Source organism: Cervus canadensis, chromosome 8 (assembly GCF_019320065.1).
Source record: "Cervus canadensis isolate Bull #8, Minnesota chromosome 8, ASM1932006v1, whole genome shotgun sequence".
Classification (NCBI taxonomy): Eukaryota; Metazoa; Chordata; class Mammalia; order Artiodactyla; family Cervidae; genus Cervus; species Cervus canadensis.
In genome coordinates, this window is record NC_057393.1 from 55,896,825 (window position 1) to 55,923,901 (window position 27,077).

The 27,077-nt window shown below is 51.7% G+C and overlaps 1 protein-coding gene across 1 annotated transcript in view; it reads left to right on the plus strand.

The window, feature by feature from the left end:
• The window catches only part of ALOX5 (arachidonate 5-lipoxygenase), a 41,651-nt gene extending 17,742 nt beyond the window's left edge, over positions 1-23,909 (plus strand). The window contains exons 4-14 of the mRNA XM_043476289.1: positions 1,353-1,475; positions 7,299-7,405; positions 9,442-9,614; positions 13,705-13,851; positions 17,871-18,074; positions 18,851-18,937; positions 20,535-20,713; positions 21,021-21,142; positions 21,502-21,602; positions 21,919-22,089; positions 23,208-23,909. Coding sequence (XP_043332224.1) covers positions 1,353-1,475; positions 7,299-7,405; positions 9,442-9,614; positions 13,705-13,851; positions 17,871-18,074; positions 18,851-18,937; positions 20,535-20,713; positions 21,021-21,142; positions 21,502-21,602; positions 21,919-22,089; positions 23,208-23,387 — 1,594 coding nt within the window. The 3' untranslated portion in view covers positions 23,388-23,909. The remainder of the gene's footprint in view (positions 1-1,352; positions 1,476-7,298; positions 7,406-9,441; positions 9,615-13,704; positions 13,852-17,870; positions 18,075-18,850; positions 18,938-20,534; positions 20,714-21,020; positions 21,143-21,501; positions 21,603-21,918; positions 22,090-23,207) is intronic.
• The last annotated feature ends 3,168 nt before the right edge of the window (positions 23,910-27,077 follow it).

Genomic DNA, 27,077 nt, shown 5'->3' on the forward strand with positions numbered 1-27,077 from the left:
ATGCCTTGAATAATTTTTTAAACAAAGGGAAAAAAATCAATAAATTGGTTGATTATTTTGTACATTCACCTGCATTTTTAGTCTGGTTAGTGTCCCAGCATTGGTGTTAATACAAACAACAAAAATAGAAGGTTTTCTTAATGTCTAAGAAAATAGAATGTTGTAAGTAAACCAAGAGCAGGAAATGTAAGGTTCTGTGCAACAGAAAACACTTTTCAAAATACACCCTGAGTGATTATAAGAGTGCTCATATCCAACTCCTGTTCACCTCTAATGATAATAGTGAGAGGCTTACTGGACAAACAGGATGACTGAAAAAACACTGGGAATTTTTGTGACAATGAAAGTGCAAGATGATACTAAAGGGCCTCACAACTTTTTAATGACCTGTACACTCGGTGTTTTACTTCCCTCTCATAAGAGAGATTAAAAAGGAAAGATAATTAGGAATACAAATGGAAAAGCTGAAATCCCAGAATGTAAATTTTGGTTTTTAAACAAATATAAGATCGTTCTCCCTGCCCTAAAGAAGTTAACAGATTTTTGGTTTGGTTTGCTTCTGCAGTAAACAAAAAGAAAATTTTAAAAAGACAGAGAATTCTCTGGCAGTCCAGTGGTTAAGACTCTGAGCTTCCACTGCAAGGGGCTGGGTTTGATCCCTGGTTGGGGAACTAAGACCCCACAAACCGTGAGACATGGCAAAAAAATAAATAAAATTTAAATGCCCAGTGCTGCAGGATAAAGTTCAAGGATAACAGACTCTAAAATCTTTGGTGGGGTAGAGTCCATGGCCTGTGTTTGAGGGGAGCTCTTTTGACTATAGCAATGTCTGAACCCACTATTGGCAGCAGTCTGTGCCTGGAGGTCCTTGCCCAACCACCCTGCTGCCTTGTGCCCCGTGTGTGAAGGCATGACCACTGTCCCCTTTCCCCTGACTGCCACACACGATACAAGGGTGTTGACCAAGCTGGTGAGACATTGGATGTCCAGGTCAGATGTGGGGGGCTACCACTTCCACCTCCAGTGACCAGCAAGGCAGTTCTGGGCTGGGGGGACATCGCCCTTGAATGTCATCTCAAACAAATGAGGTCTTCTGATGCTCTCTGTATGCACCTACCATCCACTCCTCTGCTGGAAGCCCAGCCTCAGGTTTAGGAGACCTCAGGCCTCCCACTGGGAGGCTCAGGACACAGCAAGGTGGGGGGCTACCAGACCCTGAGAGGCATCCCCATACCTCACCGGGCACGTGCTCAGCCACAACGTGGTGACCTGATGGGCAACCTTCAGCCTGAGGGGCGGGCCCAGAGGTCAGACATTTAATTCTATTTTTTCTCCTTCGCTTTCTCGCTCAGATGGATGGAGTGGAACCCCGGCTTCCCCTTGAGTATTGATGCCAAATGCCACAAGGATTTACCCCGAGATATCCAGTTCGACAGTGAGAAGGGCGTGGACTTCGTTCTGAACTACTCCAAAGCGTACGTGTGTGACAGCTTGAGCAGCTGGGGCCGGAGGCGGGACTCTCACTCCTCCCCTCGTGGGGGTCTTGGGCTGAGGGAGCAGCTCTGCTGAGCAACTCCTCCCAAATCACTTGATTCCATCTTGGTCATAGCATGGATCCTGAATGTGCAATCACAGGGGAACCTGTATCTAAACAAAGTTACAGCACATAGGGCTCCAGACACCAAACAGAGCTGTTTTCAGCCCAGAGTGGAGGTCTTTACTTGGGAGTGCCTCGTCTCCCCTCGGGCCGGTTCCAGGGTAGACCAGATGTAAGCTGTCCCCTAAGGGGTAGGGTCCTGCGGTAATAGCAGCCAGCATGCCTGTGCCGGTGGCTCACCTGCATCTCTGTTCGTCTTTCACTGCAGCCCCATGTGGTGGGCACAGTTCTTAACCCCATTCTGCAGTTGAAGAATCTGCAGAAGAAGGAAGTCAGATATTTGCCTGATAGCTCCTGCTAATAAATGGCAGAGATCTGACTTCTGTGCTCCTTCTTGGCGGCTGAATTACTGATGGTTTTCAAAGACTCCTCAGGTGCTTGTTACCAACATGGAGCCCCAGGCTCGCCCCGGGGCTAGCGGAGGGGTCTTTGAATCAGTACACTGACACTTTAGGGAATTCTCCCAGTCATGCAAATCTGGAAAACCCTAAATCCATGGACGTGCTACCTGACCAAGCCTTGGACTGCCCTGAGGAGCTTCAGCACCTCCTGGTGCCGGCCACTCCCTACCGCTAGGGTGAGAGTTTCCCCAAGTGGGCCCTAGCCGTGGGTTGGCATAACCAGGAGGCAGACAGGTTGAGAAGTACTCATTCAGTTAGCTTCTGTGGCAACGTTTGCTTAGTTGCAAAGCTTCTCCCCTCAAGAAGTTGCCTCATTTGGTCGAGCTTCTGAACTTCTGTAAAGAAGGGGTGGGAGGCCACACCCCCTGGTCTTCTTCCTTGGGACATTTAAGAAAAACCCTACACAGACACACACACAGCCTGACAAGCAAACTCTGCAGGGAATCCCCCTCATATCAGAGAGATCCAGAGACCCAGTTTATCTGTCTTCCTGAGGCTGCATCTCTGGGAGGAAGAAAGTAACAAGGGCCTGACACTTACCAAGCCCCTACTCAGTGCCAGGCTGTGGGTGTGGGTGCTTTCTCCGTAGAATTGTCTGTTTTAACCGTCATGGCAATGCTGGGTGGAGGGGGGGGAGTCTATTAATCCATTAAAATTATAACAAATGTTATCTCATCTCTAAGTACCCTTTACAAGCAAGAGGTCACCTTTTCTAAAGCCTGGAAAGCAGTGGCCATTTCAGATTCTAGCTGCATCATCTTGGGAGAGGTTTTTAAGTTTTCTGGCTTAAAAGTTCCCTGACTATAAAGGAAGGCCGATGCTGCCTGACTGCTAGAATTGTTGTGAGATTGAAATGAAGTCATGTAGGCACTGCTGCTGTGGGGAGGTCTAGCACCCTGTAGGGGTGTGGCCTCTAGTAGCTCCGTTCTGGGTATTGCGGGGGACCTCCTTCTCCTTCCTGAGTCCAAGGAAGGAGACTGGCCAGGGAGCTGCCACCTGAGGCTCTGTCACTGCCTGTTTGCTGGCTCCTCTGGGCTTCCTCCACCCCCGTGGAAGCTGGCCCAGAGCAGGCTATCTGCTGCTCATCCTTTGACAAACGTTTATTGGGCTCCTGCGAGTAGGGACCTGAGATGAATCAAAAGCAGTCCAAAAAGCTCACAGTCTGTTGAAGACCGAGCTGTGGACGGATCATCACGATGGCATGTGATGGATATTCCTTAGGAAAGGAGCACTCGGGAAGCGGGAGGCAGGGAGGAAGCTCTGAGGAAGCAGCATCAGGAAAGAGCTTTCTAAGAGGGAAGCCCAACCTGGGTCTTGAAGGATGTATAGGAGTTCACTGGGCTGATTGGAGGAGTGGAGGGGTGGCATTCAGGGCAGTGAGAACTCCATGATCCATGAGGACTGGAGTGGGGGGGCCTGTGTAGGGAAGTGGGACTGAGGCTGCCAATGCAGGGAATGGGGCAAGGATCCCAGCCTTTACTGGGATGAGACTGCTGGACCATGAGGGTTTGAAGCATGGATGAGGTCCATGGGGGTCAGCATTTTAGTGTCAAGGAAAGAGAAGTTGACTGTCAGATGCTTCAGGGAGATCAGGGGAGTTTAGAGCTGACTCTGTGGATACAGTGACTAGGATATGACACCCAGTGTCATGGAGGAGAGCACTCAGGGGCAGCAGATGAGAGGAAGCAAAGAGGAACCTGTACGTACAGATTCCTTGGCGAACTGAGTGTGAAGGAAGAAAGGGATGAGTGAATTAGACAGCAGGACCCCAGGAAGGAGAGGGCAGGAGGGAGGGGGCGAGTACTGTGCTGTAGCTTGGATTGTGAAATTACCCACTGGTCCCCCCAGAACACCATAGCTTAAGGCTACAGACTTTAATATTAACATTAACAGTAAGTGATAATCAGGGTGCTAGTCACTAATATTTGCTGAACTCATTTTATATACCAGTGCTTTTTATATATCATGTCAGCCCTGTGAGGCAGGGACAATCGTTATACCCGTTTCATGGATGAGGACACTGGGGCACAGAAGGTTAAGGATTTGTCTGAGACCACACTTCTGGGAAGAGATGGGGCTAGGATCTTCAGCCAGGCTGTAGTGACCTGCATCCATCTCAACTGTCCTCTTTAGCCTTGGCCTGGGCTTGCATGTGGACTCCAGCCCCACTCAGGATTCTTGTGTCCAGACCCCAGCAGTGGAGCTGGGGCTCCAAGACCCTCTGGTCCATCCCCTCAGTGGTCTGAAGGGGAAAAGGTGTCCATCCTGCACGTGGCAGCCCTACTGCCCTGAAGATCCCTGATCTGACCTGACCTGGGGCCTGGCCGGCCTCCCCACAGCTCCCTCCATGAGGCGCCACTCCGTCCTTCCGGCGTTTACTATAGGAAACAGACTCAGGGAGATCTTCAGGGCCCTTCCCTCTTGAACCTCCGCCTCTGGACAGCTTGGTTTCCGCATCACTTCTGGGTAACTGGCAAGTTTCCTCGAAGCCACCTGCTCTGCCTGGAACGGGGCTGGCCCTGTCCAGTAAGCTTGGCACCCCCACCCCAAAGAGCAAAACCATGAAATGGGAAATGGAGAAGCTGTTCAAAGAAGGAAAGGGGTGGAGGGGGCGGAGGAAGCGGGAGCTCCCGCCACTGCCAGCGCAGGCCCCACAGCTGGTGCCCAGCCCAGGCCAGCAAGCGGCTCCATGTGAGCTCCCGCCTGGCTGTGTCTATATCTGGTTCTGTTTTTACCTGGCAGTGCCATTACCTGTCCTTGCTGTCACCTGGCTGTGTGGCCTCAGACGAGCCAGGTGCCCTGTCTGGCCACGGGTTCTGCTTTGTGCGATAACATGTCTTTTTATGTAGCAATATTTTGCCTCTAGATGACTTGCAAATAGTTTTCCTCCTAACTCCTCTTTTTCCTGGATCTCTGGCTTCCTCTGGGTAGTTCTACCACACCCCACCCTGTGTTCGGTGCCAACCTTCTGTTTAAAGGTCAAAGAGACCAGCTAGGGAGACCCGTGACCCACGTGGGGCTGTGACACCCTCCCAGTCCCCCACAAAGTGCCCTCTTTCCAGGGCAGTGTGGTGCTGGGCCATCCTCCAGGCGGGGAGGATTGTACAGGCCTGGGAAGGCCTCTCCACACCCAGACACCAGAGATCATTAGAGGTTTAGTCCTCCACCTTCACAAGGATTCCTGTCCCAGGGAGCTCAGTTAACAAAGGAGGTTGGAGGAGGAGGGCTGGGTGCTGGGTGAGGAAGGAGGAACGTGGCTGGTAGAAGCTTAGCTGGGGGCATTCCTGGAGGCCTGCCTGGCAGTGGTGAGGCTGCAACAAGCACGTGAGTAAAGCAAGTATGTGGGTAAAAGCTCCCCCTTCCCCATGAAGGGCTGGGATCAAATTGCTGATGATGATAGACAGAATGAAACCACGGTTCTTCTCAGGCTCTGAGGCGCCGAGCACCTACTGTGTGCAGCCACCACAGCCCAGGCTGTGCTGTAGCACATTCCAGGCCTCACAGTGTATCCACCTTCCATAGGCAGCTGATTCCTCTAACTCGCTGAGGTCAGTGGCCTCATGGCCCCAGGACCTGCCCTCAAGCAGAGTGGGCTCCCAGGTCTCCAGGTAGCCAGGACCAACAAGAGAAGTATTTGCTAAATTGAGGCAGGACCCAAACAGGAGTCTTCAGGCAGGTGTGTCCTTTTCTGCCTGTGACCTTTGCTGTGACCGGCAGGGCCAGGAGGGGCCCCAGGGTCTCCCGCTTGTCTGCTGAGTCCCCATCTTTAGTCGCTGGGACTTGCTGCCCTCCTGCATGCTCACGGGTGTCCCCCCGACGATGCTATTCAGAGCCCTCTGTGCCCATCAGCCAGGTTCACTCCAGACAAAACACCCAAACCTCAGTCCTTGGAAGGCATGAGGAGGCTCCAGGATTCCCAGACCTTTGTGGACACGCTCAGTCCCCGCCAGCCCACTGCCCCAGGAGTAAATGCAAGGATGGGGCTGGGGCCTCTCCATAAGGGCTGCTTTCGGGGGGAGGCACCCTTGGGGAAGATGGGTGGGCAGGACAGGCAACCCACTGGAGGAGCACCGGAAAGGTCCCCCACCCCAGGCCCTGACTATGCTGTGACCATACACCCTGAGCCCACTGTTGCCCAGAGCCCAGGCCCAACGGAGCAATGCAGACCCTCCTTCACCCTCCTGGTGCTTGGGCAGTAGGCAGGTTTTCATGTGAATGTGTTTGTACTTAACCTGCCATCAGCGATGTGGAGGTAACATCACAGGCCTGTGGGGAAGGGGAGGCTTCATGAGATCAGAGGAGAAGCGGGGTTCACTAGGCAAGCCCGCCAGAGACATTCACCCCACATGCTCAGGAGGAGGAGAAAGAGGGGCACATGGCATTCCAAATGGGGGGACCATGCTTGCCAACACCACCAAGTCAGGATAAAAGAGACAGAGCTGGTGGGGAGGCCTGAACCCTGGAAGACTGGATGGCAGGCAGGAAACGGGGTGACTGCTCGTCACTCTCAGCTGTGCATGTGCCAGAGAGAGAAAATGAGGCAGAGGCCGCCACCATGAGCACTGGCCAGAGTTCCCACACCTCCGTCCTGCACCTTGCCTAGGTTATGTAGGAAAGCCTGGGATACCCCTTCCTGCCTTCCCCACCTTTCCCAGACCCATCGCACACCTGCCCCCTCCAGGAAGCCCCCCGGGTTGCTCAGGCCACTCGGATCTCTCTCCTTGTTGCCTGCAGCCGGCCTTTTGAATTTAGTAAGTTCCTATCCTGGGTTACTTTGCTTTCCTGTGTAATGAATATTTGGAAGCTGTGTCCTCCTCAGCAGCAGCAAAGAGCCAGGGTTAGGCAGACAGTAAAGGATGGCTAAACTCCACTGAACTGCTCATCCTCCCAAATCCAGGAGACCCAGGAGAGCAGCTGCAGAGGAAATAATAGTGCTCTGTCCCTGGAAACTTGCATTGATCAGGGGAAGCAGCAAGTTTGATGACTGAATGAAGGCATGAGCACTGTAGACTGTTGTTGAGGGCAGGCCACTGGGCTCTTTCTTAGGGGAGTGCAGAAGGAAGCACGTGGGCATGTGTACCAGTTTCATCCTGCTTTCCACAAGGCCAATCAGCTGTCCCTTGGAGCTGCCCTGGGTTCAAGGCCCCTAGAGGCCCCATGAGACCCAGGTGCAAAGGGACCTGGCAGGGGGAGGCGAGGCCAGAGCGTGTGCAAGGGGGCCACCATGTCTCAATCTGCAGGATGGAGAACCTGTTCATCAACCGCTTCATGCACATGTTCCAGTCGTCCTGGAGCGACTTCGCCGACTTTGAGAAAATCTTTGTCAGGATCAGCAACACTATTTCTGGTGAGTGTGTTTTGGGGCACTCTCGTGGTGCTGGGGGAGCCTTGCCTGGGCATGGGAAAGGGCTGACCCACCTGCTCCAGTCCAGGCCCTCCCTGTCCCCCAGGCTGGCACCGCCTGCACCCACACAGCGCCCTCTTCTGGGGACCACTCCCCTGGCCAGAGGTTTCTACTCCTTGGATGTTCAAGGCTGAGCACCCTCAACCTCATTCCACCATCAAAAGTCCTGAAAATATCAGAATTTTTTCTTTACATAAATCAATCATTTTTTATGCTTCTTAACAAAGAAAAGGCAGGAGTTAGAGTGGTTTTTTAAGCATTTACATGAAAGCAACAATGGGTTCCTTTGGACTAGGATGTGTTTGGTAGAGCAGTAGCATCATATACCTGCCAGGAATGGCATAGGATGGACCATGCAGCAACAGAAAAGTTAGGAGACAGTAAGGAAGGAAGCACAGGGAATAGCTGCCTTCACCGACTCATCCCCAGGCTGTCCCCCTGCTCCCCTCCTTCTCCCGCATCCCGGGCCCCCCTCCTTCCTGGGCACAGGACCTGGGTTCTTTTTCTTTCTGTAGGTATAGCATTGCACAGCAGATCTCTAGAACTTATTCATCTTGCTTGATTGAAACTTCATGCTCATGGATTACTAACTCCCCCACTCCCTCTTAACCACCACCAGGCTATGCTGCTTTTTGTATTGATGTTTTCAAGATTTTTTTTTTTAATGTGGACCATTTAAAAAGTCTTTATTGACTATTTTGCATTATTGTTTCTGTTTTATGTTTTGGTTATTTGGCCATAAGGCATATGGGAATCTCAGCTCCCCGACCAGGGACTGAACTCACAACCTCTGCACTGGAAGGCAAAGTCTTAACCACTGGACTGCCAGGGAAGTCCCCTTTGATTCTATGAGTTTGACTAATTTTGATTTTCCCTGTAAGTAGAATCATGCAGTATTTGTCCTTCTGAGACTGGCTTTTTTCATTGAGCATAATGTCCTCCAGGTTCATCTATGCTGTCATATACTGCACATATACTTCTTTTTTAAGGCTGAATAGTATTCCATTGTCTGTATATACCACATTTTCTTTATCTGTCTGTAGATGAGCATTTACATGGTTGCCACATATTGGCTGTTACAGATTGTGCTGGAATGAACACGGGGATACAGATACCTCTTCAAGATCATGATTTCAATTCTTTGGGACGAAGACCCAGAATTGGGATTGCTGGATCACGTGGTCATTCTATTTTGAACCTTTTGAGGAAGCTCCACACTGTTCTTCATGGCAGTTGTGCATCCTGCCTTCCCACCAACTATGCACAAGGGCTCCAGCTCCTCCACAGCCTCACCAATACTTGCCTTTAAAAAAAAAATAATAATAGTGTCCTGACAGGTGTGAGGTGGTATCTCATGGTGGTTTTGATTTGCATTTTGCTGATGATTAGTAATGTTGAGCATTTTGTCATATGCCTGCTGGCTATCTCTATGCCTTATTCAGAGAAATGTCTGTTCAGATCCTTTGCCCCTTTTCTTTTTTTTTATTTATTTATTTATTTTTTTATTATTATTATTTTTTTTTTCCAGTGGGTTTGTCATACATTGATATGAATCAGCCATGGATTTACATGTATTCCCAATCCGGTGTTTTTGCTGTTGAGTTGTAGGAATTCCTTATATGTTTTGAAAATTAACCTCTATCAGATATATGGTTTGCAAACATTTTCTCCTGTTGTGTAGGTTGTCTTTTCACTCTTGATTGTTTCATTTACTGTGCAGAAGCTTTTTAATTTGATGCAGTCCCATTTGTCTATTTTTGTTCCTTCTGGCTAAGGAGCTAGCTCCTTAGCCTAAAGGCTAGCTCAGGGAGGATGGGGTGGTGCCCTGGCCTGACTGAGTGGTCAAGCAGTTTGGCATGGTGGGCTGTGCAGTGAATGCCTGGGAGAGGGTACCAGCAGGGACTCTGGCCCTCGGTCTGCATCACGACGACCTCAGCCCGGCTCAGAGCTCAGGCTGAGCTGCAGTTCTCTCTCTGCAGAGCGGGTCATGAATCACTGGCAGGAAGACCTCATGTTTGGCTACCAGTTCCTGAACGGCTGCAACCCTGTGATGATCCAGCGCTGTCTGAAGCTGCCAGACAATCTGCCGGTGACCACAGAGATGGTGGAGTGCAGCCTGGAGCGGCAGCTCACCCTGGAGCAAGAGGTCGAGGTAGGACCTGATCGGCTGGAGACAGTGGCCCGGGCCAGAGGCAGCTCGGGTGGCCGGGTCACACTCAGTCAGGCAGAAACCACGTCCTGCTGGCCCATGCTTGCTGGCCTCCAGGCCACTATCTCCAGGCTCTGGTTGATGGTCAGATTGGCTGCCTTCGGTGAAGTGGCCTCTTCCTTTTCCTGAGCATTTATGAAAACGGTCTTGTCCAACATAAGTGAGGGAATTGAGAGTAACATTTCTCCATGATGCTCAGGTCTGAGAGCATAAGATCAATGTTTTCAGTATCAATATCACAATTAAAAGAGCTCCCTCTAAAAAATAAAAAATAATAAATAAAAGAGCTCCCTCTAACAAAGGACCTGTTATGAGTCAAGTATTCTGAGAGATGCTTTACATGCAGAACCGTCAATTGTTACCCACCTTGCAAAGGTAAAGAAACTGGAGAAAAAGCTAATCTTACATCAGGACAAAACAAAACAAAAACAAAAGGAGAAAACTGATGGAACTCTGACTTTTTAATTAGAAGTGTTGGTCTTCTGCTCCTGTCCTCACCCTCTTCCCACCCCTCTTCTTGGCCCTCATCTGCAGGGTCAGCTGTCTCCAGTTCCAAGACTCATCTAGTTTTGAGACAGAAGGGGTTCAAATCTCCTCCTCTGGAGGGACTTGATGTCAGCCACCTCCACACCAGGAGCTTGAGGCTCTGGGAATGGCCCTTAGTCTCTCGTCAGCTGGCCCCTTCCCACTAGAGCCAGGATGAGCAGGCCTCCTGCCAGCGGCCCCTCAGGTGTCTAGAGGGCCTCCTACTGTTTCTAGGCACCCCATGTTGCTTGCTCGGCTCATCTTAGGAGGCTGGCAAGAGAGGGATGGTCAGTGCCATTTGAAGATAGACCTCCTAGCCCTCACACCCTGCCCACCTGACTCCAGAGGGCCGCCTGCCCAGGTAAGGTCCCCAGGCAGGGCTCCTGCCCAGTCACATGGACAGGTGACAACACATACCTCGACGCAGACAGGCACACACAGCAGTGCTTCTCTGTAGACTTGATTGCTGGACATGGTAACATTGATTCAGTGATACTGATTTCAAGCTTCAAGTCAGAGAATCACTGAACCCTGAAAGTCAGAGAATCCTAGAACTGGAAGCAACTGAGCAGCCACCCACGTACCCAGCCACCCTAGCAGGGGGATCAGCCTCCACTTAGGAGTCCTTGCCCCCACACTGGTCACCTTTCCTTTGAGTAATGGTCTTGGTGCTCAGCTGTTGTTTCAAGGGTGAAGCAGTAATCCAATAGCCACCATTGACTGGATCCTTAGACATGCACCACCAATCTCTTATGCATACATGGCTCCATCCCCCATCTCTTACGCATACATGGCTTCATCCCCCGCAATGTAGTTCTCAATCCCCACAATCTTTTCTGCTACCTCTCTTTGGCAGCATCTTATGAGCTACAGAGATCATAGATTTGTGGCCAACTAAAACTCCAAATTTTTTTTTCATCTTTACCTATACAATTATTTTTTTGCAATATGAATAGGTAAATTCTACCCCTATTGTTGTTTTTGAGTCATTGTCACAGCTCTTCAAGAGTGTTTTAGTTCTTAGACTTTATATTAGGATTCTGTGGTTTCAAGTTAAAACCAATTTAATCTAAGAAATGCCTTGGTTGGGGCAACAGCATAAAGCAGACTGAACTAGCTGGGTCTAAGATTCAGATAAGCCATTAGCATCATTTCTCCAGTTATCAATTTTCTGCTGCTGTTGGAATTATTTTTTTTTCTGAGGGTGTCCTTATGTGGAGATAAATATGACCGCTAAGAGCTTCAGACTTACCTTCCATCCTTTTAGCAAACACTGCTGAATCCCAGAAAAAAAAAAGTCCCTATTTCCCAACACTTTCAGCAAATGTCATGGGTCCAGTTTAAGTTGTGAGACAATTCCCTGAGTGACTACTGGCTGTAGCCAGTCACTGCAGCCAGGAGAATGGAAAATGCTGACCAAAAGGAGAGGACAGGGACACCAGATAAGCGAGACCACCTGTATCTTCTACAGAACCTAGAATATCAGAACTGAGAGATACAGTTGGCTCCTCACTTTCCAGAAGGATGAAATCACAGCCCAGAGAAAGGAGGTGGCCTGGAATGACAGAGAAATGCCCTATAGGCAGCCCCAAATCCCAGGCCTCCTGGTTCCCAGGGTCTCCCTTTAGCCTGTCATTCATCAAGTTAAATAATTTGGTCTGCTCAAGAGTTGATTGGCAGCCATTTCTTCTGCACAGTGGTCACTGATGTCCACTCTGCTCTGAAAGTCCATTTGTCCAGCCCATCTCAGAAGCCCAACCAGCCCCGTGACCCACCAGGCCTGGGTGTCTCCAGTTTCTGGCCAAGGTGTCCTGAGGGACCATCACATACTCTCCTGGAGGCAGCCTATACCCACCTTCCCTCTGCCCTGACTGGCCAAGGGCACCCTTACCTCTTCCCCCACTCTGTCCCCTTCCTGCCCCAAGTGCCACTCAGGCCGATGCTCAGAGCTCATCACTGGTGTCCAACAACTGCAGGGTCCTGCAGCTGGTGTTCCTGAGGCCTGTGAGCTGTGGTCACCTGGCGCCCTCTGCTGGCAGACATATGGACATGCAACTGACTTGAGCACCTGTTAACAGGTCTCTATCTACCACATCTACCCTGACCCCCTTCCCCAACCAGATCGCAACCCCTGCCTCCATTTCTAGCTTAAAACACAAGAAGCACCATTTGTCCTCCACCCAGACTCTTCCAGCTCTGGCCTGAGCAGGACTTGGCCCTGCAAAAGGAGCCCTCACGACGCTCAGGTTAGGCTCCGTCTTGGTAGCTCAGATGGTAAAGAATCTGCCTGCAATGGAGGAGACTCCAGGCTCGATCCCTGGATCCGGAAAATCCCCTGAAGAAGGGAATGGCTACCTACTCCAGTATTCTTGGAGAAGGCAACGGCAACCCACTCTAGTATTCTTGCCTGGAAAATCCCATGGACAGAGGAGCCTGGTAGGCTGCAGTCCATGGGGTCGGGAAGAGTCAGACATGACTGAGCGACTTCACTTTCACTTTTCACTTTCATGCACTGGAGAAGGAAATGGCAACCCACTTCAGTGTTCTTGCCTGGAGAATCCCAGGGACGGCGGAGCATGGTGGGCTGCCGTCTATGGGGTCGCACAGAGTCGGACACGACTGAAGCGACTTAGCAGCAGCAGCAGCCAGTATTCTTGCCTGGAGAATTCCATGGACAGAGGAGCCTGGAAGGCTACAGTCCATAGGGTCACAGAGTCACACATGACTGAGTGACTAACACATGCAGGGGACTCAAGTGTAAACTGGGGTGGGCGACTTGCTACCTTCCCTACATGCATTTTTGTTTTATACTGAAGTGTGATATCTACAGGAATCAAGAGTGGCAGCAAGCTCAATGATGGCTTGGTAGCACCAAGTTACCCAGCCATGCCAGAACCTCACACCAGGACACAGAACACACACCACCCCTGCAGACCCCACCCCCACCCTTGTAGACCTCCTTACCCCTGAAGAACCTCCCTTAAAACCTCAGGGTCCCCCAGCCCTGACTACCCCCTCCTGACATGGCGGACACCCGCTTTTGAACCTCAGAAGCTCCCTCCTGCCACCTTTCCATCTCTCCTCCCAAGGGTAACATTTGTCCTGACTCTGACACTCGAGTTTGCCCAGCTTTGAACTCTTGTAAGTGGAATCCTGCAGCATCACTCTTGGCATTTGACTTCTCTCATTTATTTCATCTAACTTCTGTCTTCTTTCTTTACTGTCACTCTGGGTGGTCTTTCATGAGACTCAACATCTTTCATGAGGCTCAGGCAGACTGCAGGTACAGCAAGTGTGTTAGGAGCCCCTGCATTTCTTCACCTTGCTGAGCCCCACCATGGCCTATGAAAACTGCTGTCAATCAGCCTTGGAGTCAGAGGACTCCAAGAACTCTAAGCTCTGAACTCCACTATGTTGACTGGACCTCCTATCCCTCCCACTGTGCCCAATTCCTGGGTCTGTCTCAGACTGAACCTGATTTGGATGTATTTCCTCTTATCTCCTGCAGCAAGGGAACATCTTCATCGTGGACTTTAAACTGTTGGATGGCATCGATGCCAACAAAACAGACCCCTGCACTCTGCAGTTCCTGGCTGCGCCCATCTGCTTGCTGTACAAGAATCTGGCCAACAAGATTGTCCCCATTGCCATCCAGGTAGGCGGCCCAGCCCGGTTCTCATCCTGGGCAGCTCCATCCTCAGTAGCCAGGGCTCAGGGAGGATTTCCTGGGTGGATCCAACAAACCTCCAGGAGGGAAAGGCAGCAGCCCTGCCTGGAATCTCCTGCTTAAGGCTTTGCCAGGGGGACAGGACAAACAAGAACATAGGGCTTCCTGCCAGTCGTGGGGAGGGCTGACCATAGTGGGCAGAAAGGGCTCCACTCCACGAGATACCCTTGAACACTTCCTGGCTCTGGGAAGGACCTTCCCTGGGATGGTATGGGCTCCCCACCGCAGCATTCTGACCAGCCCCAAATCAAAACACCAGTAGGACACAGAAAACCCTAAAGATAGTATCAGGAAACTACTAGAGCTAATCAGTGAATTTAGCAAAGTTGCAGGATACAAAATCAATACACAGAAATCACTTGCATTTCTATATACTAACAATGAAAAATCAGAAAGAACAATTAAGGAATCAATCCCATTCACCACTGCAAGAAAAAGAATTAAATATCTAGGAACAAACTTACCTAAGGAGACAAAAGAACTGTACACAGAAAATTATAAGACACTAATGAAAAAAATCAAAGATGACATAAACAGATGGAGAGATATTCCACGTTCCTGGGTAGGAAGAATCAATATTGTGAAAATGACTATACTACCAAATGCAATCTACAGATTTAATGCAATCTCTATCAAATTACCAATGGCATTTTTCACAGAACTAGAACAAAAAATTTCACAATTCATATGGAAACACAAAAGACCCTGAATAGCCAAAGCAGTCTTGAGAAAGAAGAATGGAGCTGGAGGAATCAACCTTCCTGACTTCAGATTATACTACAAAGCTACAGTCATTAAGGCAGTATGGTACTGGCACAAAGACAGAACTCTGGACCAATGGAACAAGATAGAAAGCCCAGAAATAAACCCAGGTACTTATGGGTACCTTATTTTTGACAAAGGAGGCAAGAATATACAATGGGGCAAAGATAGCCTCTTCAATAAATGGTGCTGGGAAAACTGGACAGCTACATGTAAAAGAATGAAATTAGAACACTTTTTAACACCATACACAAAGATAAACTCAAAATGGATTAAAGATCTAAATGTAAGACCAGAAACTATAAAAGTCTTAGAGGAAAACATAGGCAGAACACTCAATGACATAAATCAAAGCAAGATCCTCTAAGACCCACTTCCTAGAGTAATGGAAATAAAAACAAAAGTAAACAAGTGGGACCTGATTAAACTTAAAAGCTTTTACACAGCAAAGGAAACTGTAAGCAAGGTGAAAAGACAACCCTCAGAATGGGAGAAAATAATAGCAAATGAAACAACTGACAAAGATTTATTTCCAACATATACAAGCAGCTCATACAACTCAATACCAGAAAAACAAACAACGCAATCAAAAAGTGGGGAAAAGACCTAAACAGACATTTCTCCAAAGAAGACACACAGATGCCTAATAAACACATGAAAAGATGCTCAACATCGCTCATTATTAGAGAAATGCAAATCAAAACTACAAGATATCACCTCACACTCGTCAGAATGGCCCTCATCAAAAAGACTACAAACAATAAATGCTGGAAAGGGTGTAGAGAAAAGGGAATGCTCTTGCACTGTTGGTGGGAATGTAAACTGATACAGCCACTATGGAAGATGGTATGGAGATTCCTTAAAAAACTAGGAATAAAACCACCATATGACCCAGCAATCCCACTCCTGGGCATATACCCTGAGGAAACCAAAATTGAAAGAGATACAAGTATCCCACTGTTCATTGCAGCACTATTTACAATAGTTAGAATATGGAAGCAACCTAGATGTCCATTGACAGATGAATGGATAAAGAAGTTGTGGTATACATACACAATGGAATATTACTCAGCCATAAAAAGGAACGCATTTGAGTCAGTTCTAATGAGGTGGATGAACCTAGAACCTATTATACAGAGTGAAGTGAGTCAGAAAGAGAAAGATAAATACCATATTCTAACACATATATGGAATCTAGAAAAATGATACTGAAGAATTTAATTACAGGGCAGCAATGGACAAACAGACATAGAGAATAGACTTATGGACACGGGGAGAGGGGAGGAGAGGGTGAGATGTATGGAGAGAGTAACATGGAAACTTACATTACCATATGGAAAATAGATAGCCAATGGGAATTTGCTCTAAGGCTCAGGAAACTCAAACAGGGGCTCTGCATCAACCTAGAGGGGTGGGGTGGGGAGGGAGATGGGAGGGAGGTTTAAAAGGGAGGGATATATGTATACCTATGGCTGATTCATGTTGAGGTTTGACAGAAAACAGCAAAATTCTGTAAAGCAATTATCCTTCAATAAAAAATAAATTAATTTTAAAAAAGAACACCAGTAGGGCCTGAGCAGGTGAAGCTGTGAGATGAGCTTGAAGCTGAGGTTGCAGAGGGAGGACCATGGAGGTCAGGAGCCATTGCAGTCCTAAGATGCTCTCGGGTTCTTGTCTCCACCGAGGATGATGGAGGAGGAGAGGGGTGCAGTTTGGAGGAGGGACAGGCGGGGCCAGAGCTTCCTCTCTCCCCCTTCCTGGCTGCATCTGCTTTCTCAGGATGTCACGCCACGGCAACACTGTGGGAGATGTTACACCAGCAGCAGGAAACCACGCCGAGGCCAGGACCTGGCGTGGATCTGTGAAGGAGCGAGGCTTCACAGGGCCCCCAAGGGGAAGGCAGACAGGCACTCAGCAAACAGCACCCTGAGTCAGTCATGAACCCGGCAGTGGGTGCCATGGGCATGAGCAGCTAGTCTTGCCAGATGTTAACCGCATGCCAAGATTATCCCAAGGGTTTGCCCACACAGTCCACAATCCCTTACTCTCAATTCTGAAACCTAAAACTCTTCGATTCTCAAAAAATTTGTAGCAGATTCATTGGCAGCAAAGCTTGCTCTGAACCAATGTGCATGCATTCTCCATCGCTCAGTCGTGTCTGAACCTTTGCGACTCTATGGACTAGCCCACCAGGCTCCTCTGTCCGTGGGGTTTTCCAGGCAAGAATACTGGAGTGGGTTGCCATTTCCTCCTCCAGGGGATCTTCCTGATAGAAGGGAATACTTAAGAGGCTTTCTCCCACTCAGTGTGAAAGGTGTGTTTCATGTAGAAATATTAGCATGATTGAGTGTAAAATATTGTGTTGGTGCAAACCCAGGGAGAGGAAGACAGGTGTCACATAATGATGTGTACACGCTGCTAAAAATCCTAAAAATCCTGGATTCTGAAACATTTGGCCATCAGGGTTTCAGACCAGAAAACCTGCCTTTATTTACATAATTGTCACTACAACCCTCTGAGTAGGCAGGCACTCCATCTGCTGATCATTTTAAGCAGATAAGGGAACCGAGGCACCAGGGCACACAGTCAGCGGCAGAACTGAGATGGGGCCAGGTCATCTGGCTCCAGAGTTTGTGTCCCCCTCCCCCGCCCCCCACCTCCAATCAATCAAGGGCAAGAAGGGGATTCAGAAGCACCCAGACAGAGGCTGGGGAGCAGCAGCATTTAAGGGGAGAGCCGAGGAAGGAAAAATCAGGAGACCAGAAAGCAGCTGCAGAGAAGTGGGTGGAACCGGGAGGGAGGGGCAGAGATGGGGAGTGGGTGGAAGACCACTGCCCACACCTTCTCACACCACAGCATTCACCCCGTGTTGTCGCCTTCACACCCTTTCATTCACTTCCCCTAGTAACTGCCAGGCGAATAGACCCTGTCCCCTTGTTAACGACAGTGAAGGTGGAGTTCATAAAGGCTAAGTTGTCCAGGGTCCTACAGGTAGTAAATGATGTAGCCGGGAGGAGAAATTGTTACAAACCCTGGGCCGCTGCCCTCCTCCATGATCCTCTCATGATTCAAAGTCTCTGTTTAAGAAATCTGGATTCTCCTGGGATTTCCTGAGAGGCCAGACTCTCCTACGGTTAGATCTGGAGTGAAATATTGCAATGCCTTCTCTTTCTCCAACATATCAGCTCAACCAGGTGCCGGGAGAAGAGAATCCCATTTTTCTCCCTTCGGATGCAAAGTATGACTGGCTCCTGGCCAAGATCTGGGTGCGCTCCAGTGACTTCCACGTTCACCAGACCATCACCCACCTTCTGCGCACACATCTGGTGTCTGAGGTGTTTGGCATCGCCATGTACCGCCAGCTGCCTGCCGTGCACCCCATTTTCAAGGTACAGCAAGCTCCTGCCTCCCCCTGGGGGGAGAGGTATCAGATATGGGGGTAGAGGACAGAAGGGCCAGAGGAGGGGCCCCGACATCCCCACAGGCCTGAGGCTGGGAGAGGTTGTAAGAGAGCCCTGGAGAGGCTGGGGAGGGGGGGAGGCACCCCCAGGAAGAAAGCAGCTCGGAGCCTGCTGGGTCCTGAGGACATGGGGCAGGGGCTGGTGCCTGGGCCTGCCCTGGATCTGGCTAGCCTTGGGGAAGGCAGCAGAGTCTGAAGAGACGAATGAGTTCAGTGCTGCTCTGTCTGATCCCAGGGGGCAGCCCCACATTCACTGCCCTTCTCTCTCCTGCATCCTGCAGACACTGACTGCTGGAGCAACTGCAGGCTTAAATTACCTCCATTTCCCCATCTGTAACACCGAGATCAGATAGTACCCCTGCCCTCTAGGATCACTGTCAGGGTTGACATAGTGGACAAATTCGGAGAATTTCAAAGAGTGCCCAGCTCACAGTTGTGCTCTGTGCAAGCGTTGACGATGGTCATTTCGTCATGATCATTCTTGCTGAGCATCAGAGCGGCAGTCCCCAGGCTGCCATGCCAGCAGCTCTCAGCAGTGCAGGTCGACACGCCAGCTTCACTCCCTCCGTGAGCCCTGGCATCGCTCCTCCACAGTGCACTGGGGTGGGGTGGGGCTGGGGGTCCTGGGGACCCCGAAGAGGTGCACACCGGGTCGGGAGCCCCTGCCCTGGCCACCTCTGAGGTCTGCCCCTGTCGCTGCACCAGCTTCTGGTGGCACACGTGCGGTTCACCATCGCCATCAACACCAAGGCCCGGGAGCAGCTCATCTGCGAGTACGGCCTCTTTGACAAGGTGAGGGCCCACCCCAGGGCCGGAAGAATCTCAGCGGCCCCCACCCGACCTGAGGCCCAGATTTCCTCTTCAGAGACCAGCCCCCTAGGCACCACCTGGGTGAAGGCCTGGAAAGGGTGATAGGCTGGGTGCGCTCCGAGTGAAGTCTCCCATGTTCTCTGGCTGGGGTCCACCCCTTCCATCCACCCTCTCTTCCTCCTCACTTTGTCACCTCCTCCCATCCCTCCCTTCCCCTTCCCCTGACATGTGGGTGTAAACCCTGCCTGCCTGCCCTGTGGCCCACACTAGTTTCCTGCACCTCCCCACCCACTCTGCCGCCCATCACTCTGAGCACAGCCTCCCACCCTTCCTCCCTTTCAGGCCGTCAGAAATCCCAACCCACTCTTCCCTTCAGTGGGGCCTTGGGCCCCCACCCACCCATCACGCCCTCTCAGGCAGTACCCCTTGCTGTGACCCCTCTGGAGGCTTACTGGACCCTCCCACAGCCTTACCCCCAATCTTGCTCTTTCCTACCTCCAGTTAGTAAGCCAGCCAGACCATCCCAAGGGTTGAGTCACCATTTGGGTGGAAAATGACAAAACTCATCTCAGGCCAGCTACAGCTGGAATGGGACCGTGTCATCTCACACACCTGGACACGTTCGGGCGCTTCAGCTCCTCGCTCCATGTTCCCTTGGGCAACGCTGGCCCATGGCCTCCACCTCAACACCTGGTGAGGGGCCCAAAGCCCCCCAGGCGACCCCTGCCCTCTAGGATGCCTCATACACGGCCCGGGACTCAGTGTCCCCAGGGTACAAGCCCACTGGCTGGCACTCTCTCTCTTTAAACTGTGTGGGCCTCACTCTCCGAGACGGGCTCTGCAGACAGGCTTCCCCCAGTGGGAGGGGGACATCACAGTGAGCTCCAGGCTTACATTCCCACACAGTGACATCATCTTCCATACAAATAGAAAGTACCAGGGAGCAACTCTGTTGGTTCTGCTTGGGTCAAACACCAACCGTGGACCAGTGTCCCCCAAGTTCTCCTTGGAAGATTCTATGCCCTGAGCACTCAGCCATGTGTGTGCCTGCCTGCAAGCACGTGTACCAGCATCTCTGCAGCTGGGATGATGACCAGCAGCCCTCACTAGGCACACAAGAGGCCCTCAGCAGAGTGGTGTGTGTCCTGGGGTCCAGTGTATGCCCCTGTCTTATGCTCAAAGATCAGGTCTCTGAGAGCAATGAGCAGCTCCAGGCAGCTCAGAATAAGCTCAGAACCTGTGCTCAGAACAAGGGCAGGTCTGGTCCAGGGGTTGCTCTGGCCTGGATTCCACACTGCCTGCTGTCCTCAACTGCACCACTTGGGTGGGGAGCTCACCCCTCCCTCCTGCATCTCAGCCCCTCATATTTGGATCAGGACGAGGCTCCTCCCCATAACCTCCTCCTGGGGCTGCCCTGGGCATGCTCTGAGTTAAACGTCCCTCCCACTCCACCTCACTGGACATGGGCTTGCTCTGGTGGGCCTGGGCATCTCCCTGCCCTTTCACAGTTTCTCATGCTGAGCTCTGGCCCTGGAGGAACCGGCCTTGGCTCACAGCACTTCCTCCCCTCCTGCTCAAGGCCAATGCCACCGGGGGCGGTGGGCATGTGCAGATGGTGCAGAGGGCCATGCAGGACCTGACCTACACTTCCCTGTGCTTCCCTGAGGCCATCAAGGCCAGGGGCATGGACAACACGGAAGACATTCCCTACTACTTCTACCGGGACGACGGGCTCCTGGTGTGGGAGGCCATCAAGACGTGAGCTACAGGGCTGGGGGGGTCAGCTCTGGGCAGCGGGAGCTGAGGGCCTGCAGGAGGAGTGGGCGGGGCTCTGACGGTCATGACTGGGGGTGCTGGCCCGCTGACTCAGTGGGCCGGGAGGCTTGGCTCATTTTCAGGGCAGTGATGGGGGAACGGGGCTATGGCAGGTTGGACAGGGGTCGGGGAGAGGGTGACCTGAATCCAGACATCAAGAAGTGACGGGGTCACGGATAGGGCCAAGGGGCCAGTTCTGCAGACCCTGGCTGGTCACCCACTCTTGGCTGGGCCTCTCCCCCTGGGCCAGGTTCACGGCTGAGGTGGTGGACATCTACTATGAGACCGACCAGGTGGTGGAGGAGGACCAGGAGCTACAGGACTTTGTGAAGGACGTTTATATGTATGGCATGCGGGGCAAGAAGGCCTCAGGTGGGGACCGCTCTCCACCCGCGGCCCTCTCTCTCTCCCCGTACCACTGAATTGCTTTAGGTGATGCTGGCCGTTGGCCTCCATCTTCGCACCTGGGGCTGAGCCCACGGCTCCCAGGGGCCCCCTGCCCTTCAGTGTACCCCACCGGGATATCTCAGGGGCTTTCCAAGAGCCAGGGCAGAAGCAACAGGAACACTGGGCCAAGCAGCCGTGTTCTTCCAGTGCATCTTGCTCATGCCCGGGCCCTCCCAACACTGGTGTGTGGGCACCCGGGACCTGTATGCGTGGGAGTGGGTGTCTGCTGGTCGGGTGGCCTTCCCTGGGGTTGGGGCCTCAGCCAGCCCAGGGCTCTCCCTTAGGCTTCCCCAAGTGCATCAAGACCAAGGAGAAGCTGTGTGAGTACCTGACCGTGGTGATCTTCACGGCCTCAGCCCAGCATGCGGCGGTGAACTTCGGCCAGGTGGGCAAGGACAGGGCAAGCCCTCTGGGCGGAAGATGGCCAGGGCCAGCTCGGCTGCCTCTGAGGGCCCTGGGTGGGCCACCCTACTTCCTCAACAGGAGCGGGGACAGAGGGGTGGAGGGGCCAGGAGTCTGCTGTTCCCGGTGGCCAGTGGAGTTCGGTTCTGTGCTAAGCACTGGATGCCAGTGTGAGGGAGGGGGCTTCCCTAGCCCCGCTGGAGCTGGAGGAAGGGGCTCGGGGAGGTGGCACCGGAGGCAGAGGTGGGTGAGGGCTGCACTGCAGGGGCACCCAGCTGGGTCGGTGGCTGTCCCTGCAGTATGACTGGTGCTCCTGGATCCCCAACGCCCCCCCGACCATGCGAGCCCCGCCTCCGACAGCCAAGGGTGTGGTCACCATCGAGCAGATCGTGGACACGCTGCCTGACCGCGGCCGCTCCTGCTGGCATCTGGGCGCAGTGTGGGCACTGAGCCAGTTCCAGGACAATGAGGTGAGACCAAGTTTAACCCCTTCCTCAGTCCCAGGGTTTTGTGATTCAGGGCTCAGGCTGTACCCCTGCCGGCCAGGAATCCTGACTTGCAAGGCTGGAGGGACCTGTGAGGTCCTCAGGGATGGGGCTCAGAGTGGGATGGGGCAGGAGAGCAGGGGTCACTGCTCCACCGTGATGCTCCCCACAAGGGCACACCCCACCCGTCCCCTCTGTTGGTAAAGCTCTTCCATGTGAATTCCTCCCTGGTACCCCAGACGTGAGAGCTGAGTTTCCTGGGTATCTTTTGAGACATTCCCATACTCATACAACCTGTTGAACCTAATTCCAAAGCCCCAAAGCCGGCTCTCAGACACCACCCCCTGGTGTTACCTCAGTGCTGCTAAGAATGACTGGTCGGTGGAACTGGCCCCAGACCCACTGGCATTTGTTGGCAGTGTGTTGCTTTGGGACCTTTGTCTTGGTCCCTAACATCTTCACATATAGGTCTCAGCACATGTGTTCAACAGAACCAGTACATTCCTTGTAGAGGAATTTCTTGGTCAAAGAATGCTGAGACTGAATGGCCCTCCACAAACTGAATCCAACCTCCCATCAACAGTGCAGAACACTTCTCCCATCCTGCCCAGCCCTGGCTATGAAACTTTCCAATTTTAACATTCTCGGATCTTGTTTCTAAAAGATACACCTAGTTCCAATTTGCAGACATTTGTGAGCATGCAAATGGGCACACCACCCCAGCAGAGCCTGGCTGTGGCTGACCTGGGCTGGAGAGAAGGCCAGACTGGCCCTGTGCCCCTGTGGCCCCGACACCAGGCGGGAGTGCACCTGGGGACTGGGCCACATGCCCACCACAGCCAGGACCACGCCAGCCTCCATCCACATCTGCCTGAGCCATTACCGGTCCTTATAGCCTCCCTGCAGCAGGGCATTGATCTGTGAGGCCCCAGTCCAAGAGCATACTCGGGTGCTCTCAGCAGGTGGCAGGGGGCGGAGATGCGGGGAGCGGTGATGAGCACAGGAATTGACTCCCAGAGGCTGAGCTCTGGGGACAGGACGAGTCCTGTCGGTTTACATCGCCTCATCACAGGTTAACCTGTCTCTGTCTGTCTGGGTCTCAGCTGTTCCTGGGCATGTACCCAGAGGAGCATTTCATCGAGAAGCCGGTAAAGGAGGCCATGGCCCGGTTCCGTAAGAACCTCGACTCCATCGTCAGCGTGATCGCCGAGCGCAACAAGAATAAGAAGCTGCCTTATTACTACTTGTCCCCAGACCGGATTCCCAATAGCGTGGCCATCTGAGTAGCCACCTGAGCCCGTCTCATTGCAGGACGCCCAGCTGCTCGAGGCTGGGCTCCGCTCCCAGACTGCAGCCTGCCGGGTTGGGCGGGCTCCTGGGGCCGCCAAGGGGTGGGCCTTCGGATTCCTGGGAAGTGGCCTGTGGGACCCAGGCTCCTGGCTTCAAACCAAACACTCCCCAGATTGGTCCACAAAGTAGCTCAGCTTTGGAGCATTTTCCTGTTTGTTCCTCAGTCTTTAGCAAGTGCCATACTTTGATCAGAGTATGTTAAGACTGCAGGGACCTTTCCTACACAGAACAGGACTGTGCCCCTTCCAGCCCTTTCACCCAGCTCAGCGCTTCATGGTAGGCAGCCCAGAAGAGCAACACAAATGATGGATGTTCTTGCTGAGAAATGGGAAGATGATTTTCTGTTCCATTTATGCTTAGTCCCATCTCTTGCATACAGTAGGTACCCAGATAAATTCTTGTTGAATGAATTAAGAACTGGTTGTTATAAAAATAAAGGAGTTTGCTTAAAACAATTCTCAAACATGCTATGTTCCAATCACCCCAAACAGCTCATATCCTCTCCCAAACCCCTCCCAAACAGCTCACAGCCCAAACCCCTCCCCACACAAAAAAAGCCGTAATCTTTGTGATCCCATCTAGGCAAAAGCTGCCCCCGTTCCCTTTGGAGAAAAGGTACTTTTCTCTCTTCTTTGCCCAGAAAGTTCCTACGCTTCCTTCAGAACACATTTCCTTCAGGACACCTCCTATGTCTGTGAAGGAGCCCCAGGACCAGGGCTCTCAGGTGACTAGATTTTATGGACCAAAAAAGTTTTGCAGGAAAAATCAGGAGGGACATTGTTACCAAGTTTTTGTTGCTATGAACCACCCAATCCACAAAATCACCCCCACCAGAGGGAGGTTCAAGAGGGAAGGGACAAACTATACCAATGGCTGATTCATGTTGATGTTTGGCAGAAACCAACACAATTCTGTAAAGCAATTATCCTTCAATTAAAAAATAAATTTAAAAAAATCACCCCCACCAAGAGCTACCATCTGCTCTCGTCACTGTTCTGTAACAGGGCATTTAACAACAGAAAAGTGGGAGAATGAGGATAACAGACTACTCTTTCTCGCAACAACCTATGTTGTCTTTTTTCCCATCTAACCCCTGGTCCCCCCACAGTGGTGCCAGGCAACACAGTGAGGCCAGCTCCCCTCTGCCAAGACCCTGGCTCTGTGTGTCTTGAATGAAAGGGTGGAAGCTGGACGAAGGGACCAAAGCGGAGCCCAGTTCGGCTCCCTGAACCACTGGACCTCCAGACACCTACTTCATGCAGAGGGGACCCTGCGATGCCCCCACAGAGCCTGGACTCTGCTTCTCTCATTTCAGCTCCCAGAAGCAGCTTGGCGAGGCAGGCCAGACGAGGCTTCTCTGACAGCTGAAGGGCCGAGGGAAGCTCTCAGCTCAGGACAGCAGTTTCATCCCTTCTTCCTTTTACTCCTGAACTAACCTCAGCTCTATCCAGAACCAGCAACAGAGATGCATAGCAGGAAAACTGGTCACTGGGGCACCTCTGAGGCTGGGAGAAAGGACAGGCCCTAGAAGAGGGCCGTCTACACCTCTGTCACCACGTGGGCTGTGCACCAACAACACCAGGGGCACCAATCACACAGACCAAGGGTTGGCAAACTTTTTCTATAAAGGGGCGTGTAAATATTGTAGGCTTTCCAGGACACAGGATCTGCCAGTGTAGCAGGAAATAAGCTGAACACAGCACATCCACGAAGGGACATGGCTGTGTGTCTGTAAGTGTACTTACCAAACAGGAGGCTGGTCTGCGAGCACCAGTGGCCACCCCCTGACCTAGAGGACTGGAAGTTCCCCTAGCAGTGTGCCTTAACCCATCACTCTGTGGCTCACTTCGAAGGGCGAAGAGGCTTGGGGGTGGCGTTGTTTCAAAGCCTCGCTGCAACAAGACCTTATCTGGTGTCTCTTCAGCCAAACTCACTAAAATTCATCGGGTCCCCGAAAATCGAAGCCCCTCACGGGAAGCCCCCTCCTCACATTCTTAGGGAAGATTTCTCTTCCAGCTCCAGGCTCCCAACATTCCCTCCAACCAACAGTTGAGTGCAAGTGAGCCCAGGGGGCACTAGTCTCTGTCCCTCCTGCAAGCACACTCCTGAGCAGGTTCAGCTGTTCTGCGGCCATCCCCTCCTCTAGCAGCTTCCACAGCTGCGCTCAGTTCCCAGGACCTGTTCTCCCAAGTCAGGCAAGAAGGACGCTAGCAAAGCAACCCCCTGAGTAGCTCCCCAGTCTCCTGGCTGCCCTCTGTGGTGCCCTGAACTTGGGGGCCAATTCTCCCTGCTCACCCACACAGTATGTTGGGGCAACCTTGGCCTCCCTCATCTCCTGAGCACAGGTGAAACCAGGCACCCACCCTCAGCACTCCCAGCCCCAGGAGTGGTTTGCAGTCCCAAGACTGGAGGATCAACCACATGGGCATTATTCGGGGAAGCCCTGGCAGTGAGAGGGTACAGGCAGGAAGGCCAGGGGTCTCCAAATGGAGGAAATAGGCTGCAAGTGTCAGACACTTTTTCTCTCTTAAGGCAGGAGGAAACAAATTAGTGTCGCACTTTTCCCCTTCTCTATACAAATTTAAAAAGCGGTTTCTCTTAAAACTCTGTGTTACCATAACGACACCTGGTTCCACCCTAACTTAACTTTGCTCAAACTTTGAGCTAACCAATGCATTTTTATGGAAATGTTTGTTTTAAGCTATGTTCATGTACTATGCATTTACCCCCAACTCTGTCTTCAAGTCCGTTCCGCCTAAAGGCTCAGAACTAATTTGACAAACCAGTAGGTTATACTCACACAGTGTTCTCCTAATCTATGTTAATGAAACTATTTGTTTGGTAATCTGCCTTTCTTCCAGATTCAAGTCAATCATTCCATGGCCCTGGATGACTCACCTGGTGCCATTCTCTGAGTTTTGAGACATTTCCTTTCTTTAATTGGCAGACTGCTAGTACCTGTGTAACATCCAGCTAAAGACTAGCAGGGGGGTATTCTTTCTGCCCCCTTCTGATGTCTATGTCAGAAGCTTTCTCTATCTCTTATACTTTAATAAAACTTTACTACACAAAATCTGAGCGATCAAGCCTCGTCTCTGGCCCCGGATTGAATTCTTCTCCTCCAGAGGCCAAGAATCCCAGTGTCTTTTGTGCTTCAGCAACAACCTTTCACCAGGAGCCAGGAAGTATAGCTAGGCTCAGCTATCGCCGGCAATCCTGCCAGCCCTGCCGCACTTCCTCACTCTGCTGGACGGTATCAGTCAATGATTTAACAGGAATGAGGCCAGTTAAGCCATGGACCGCTCCAGTGGTCATGGTGCCATACACACCCTGAACTCGAGTCTGGCTTTCCTCAGCGCAGTGAGTCCAAGTAGGGTCCAGATATTTGGAACAAGCACACTTGTGAGAATGACTTCAGCTTTCACTCCCATGCTCACCCACTCTCCAGAACCCACTCTTCCCCACTGACCGCCAGCATCTGGGGGATCCAGCCTCCCTTACAGGGACAGACCAAAGCTGGATGATTTTCTCTGATACAGAAGCCAGAGGAAAGGGGATCAGACCACTGGAGGGGCTGCCAATATTCCCAGCTTCCTGGCAGGAAAACACTTGCATGGCAAAGC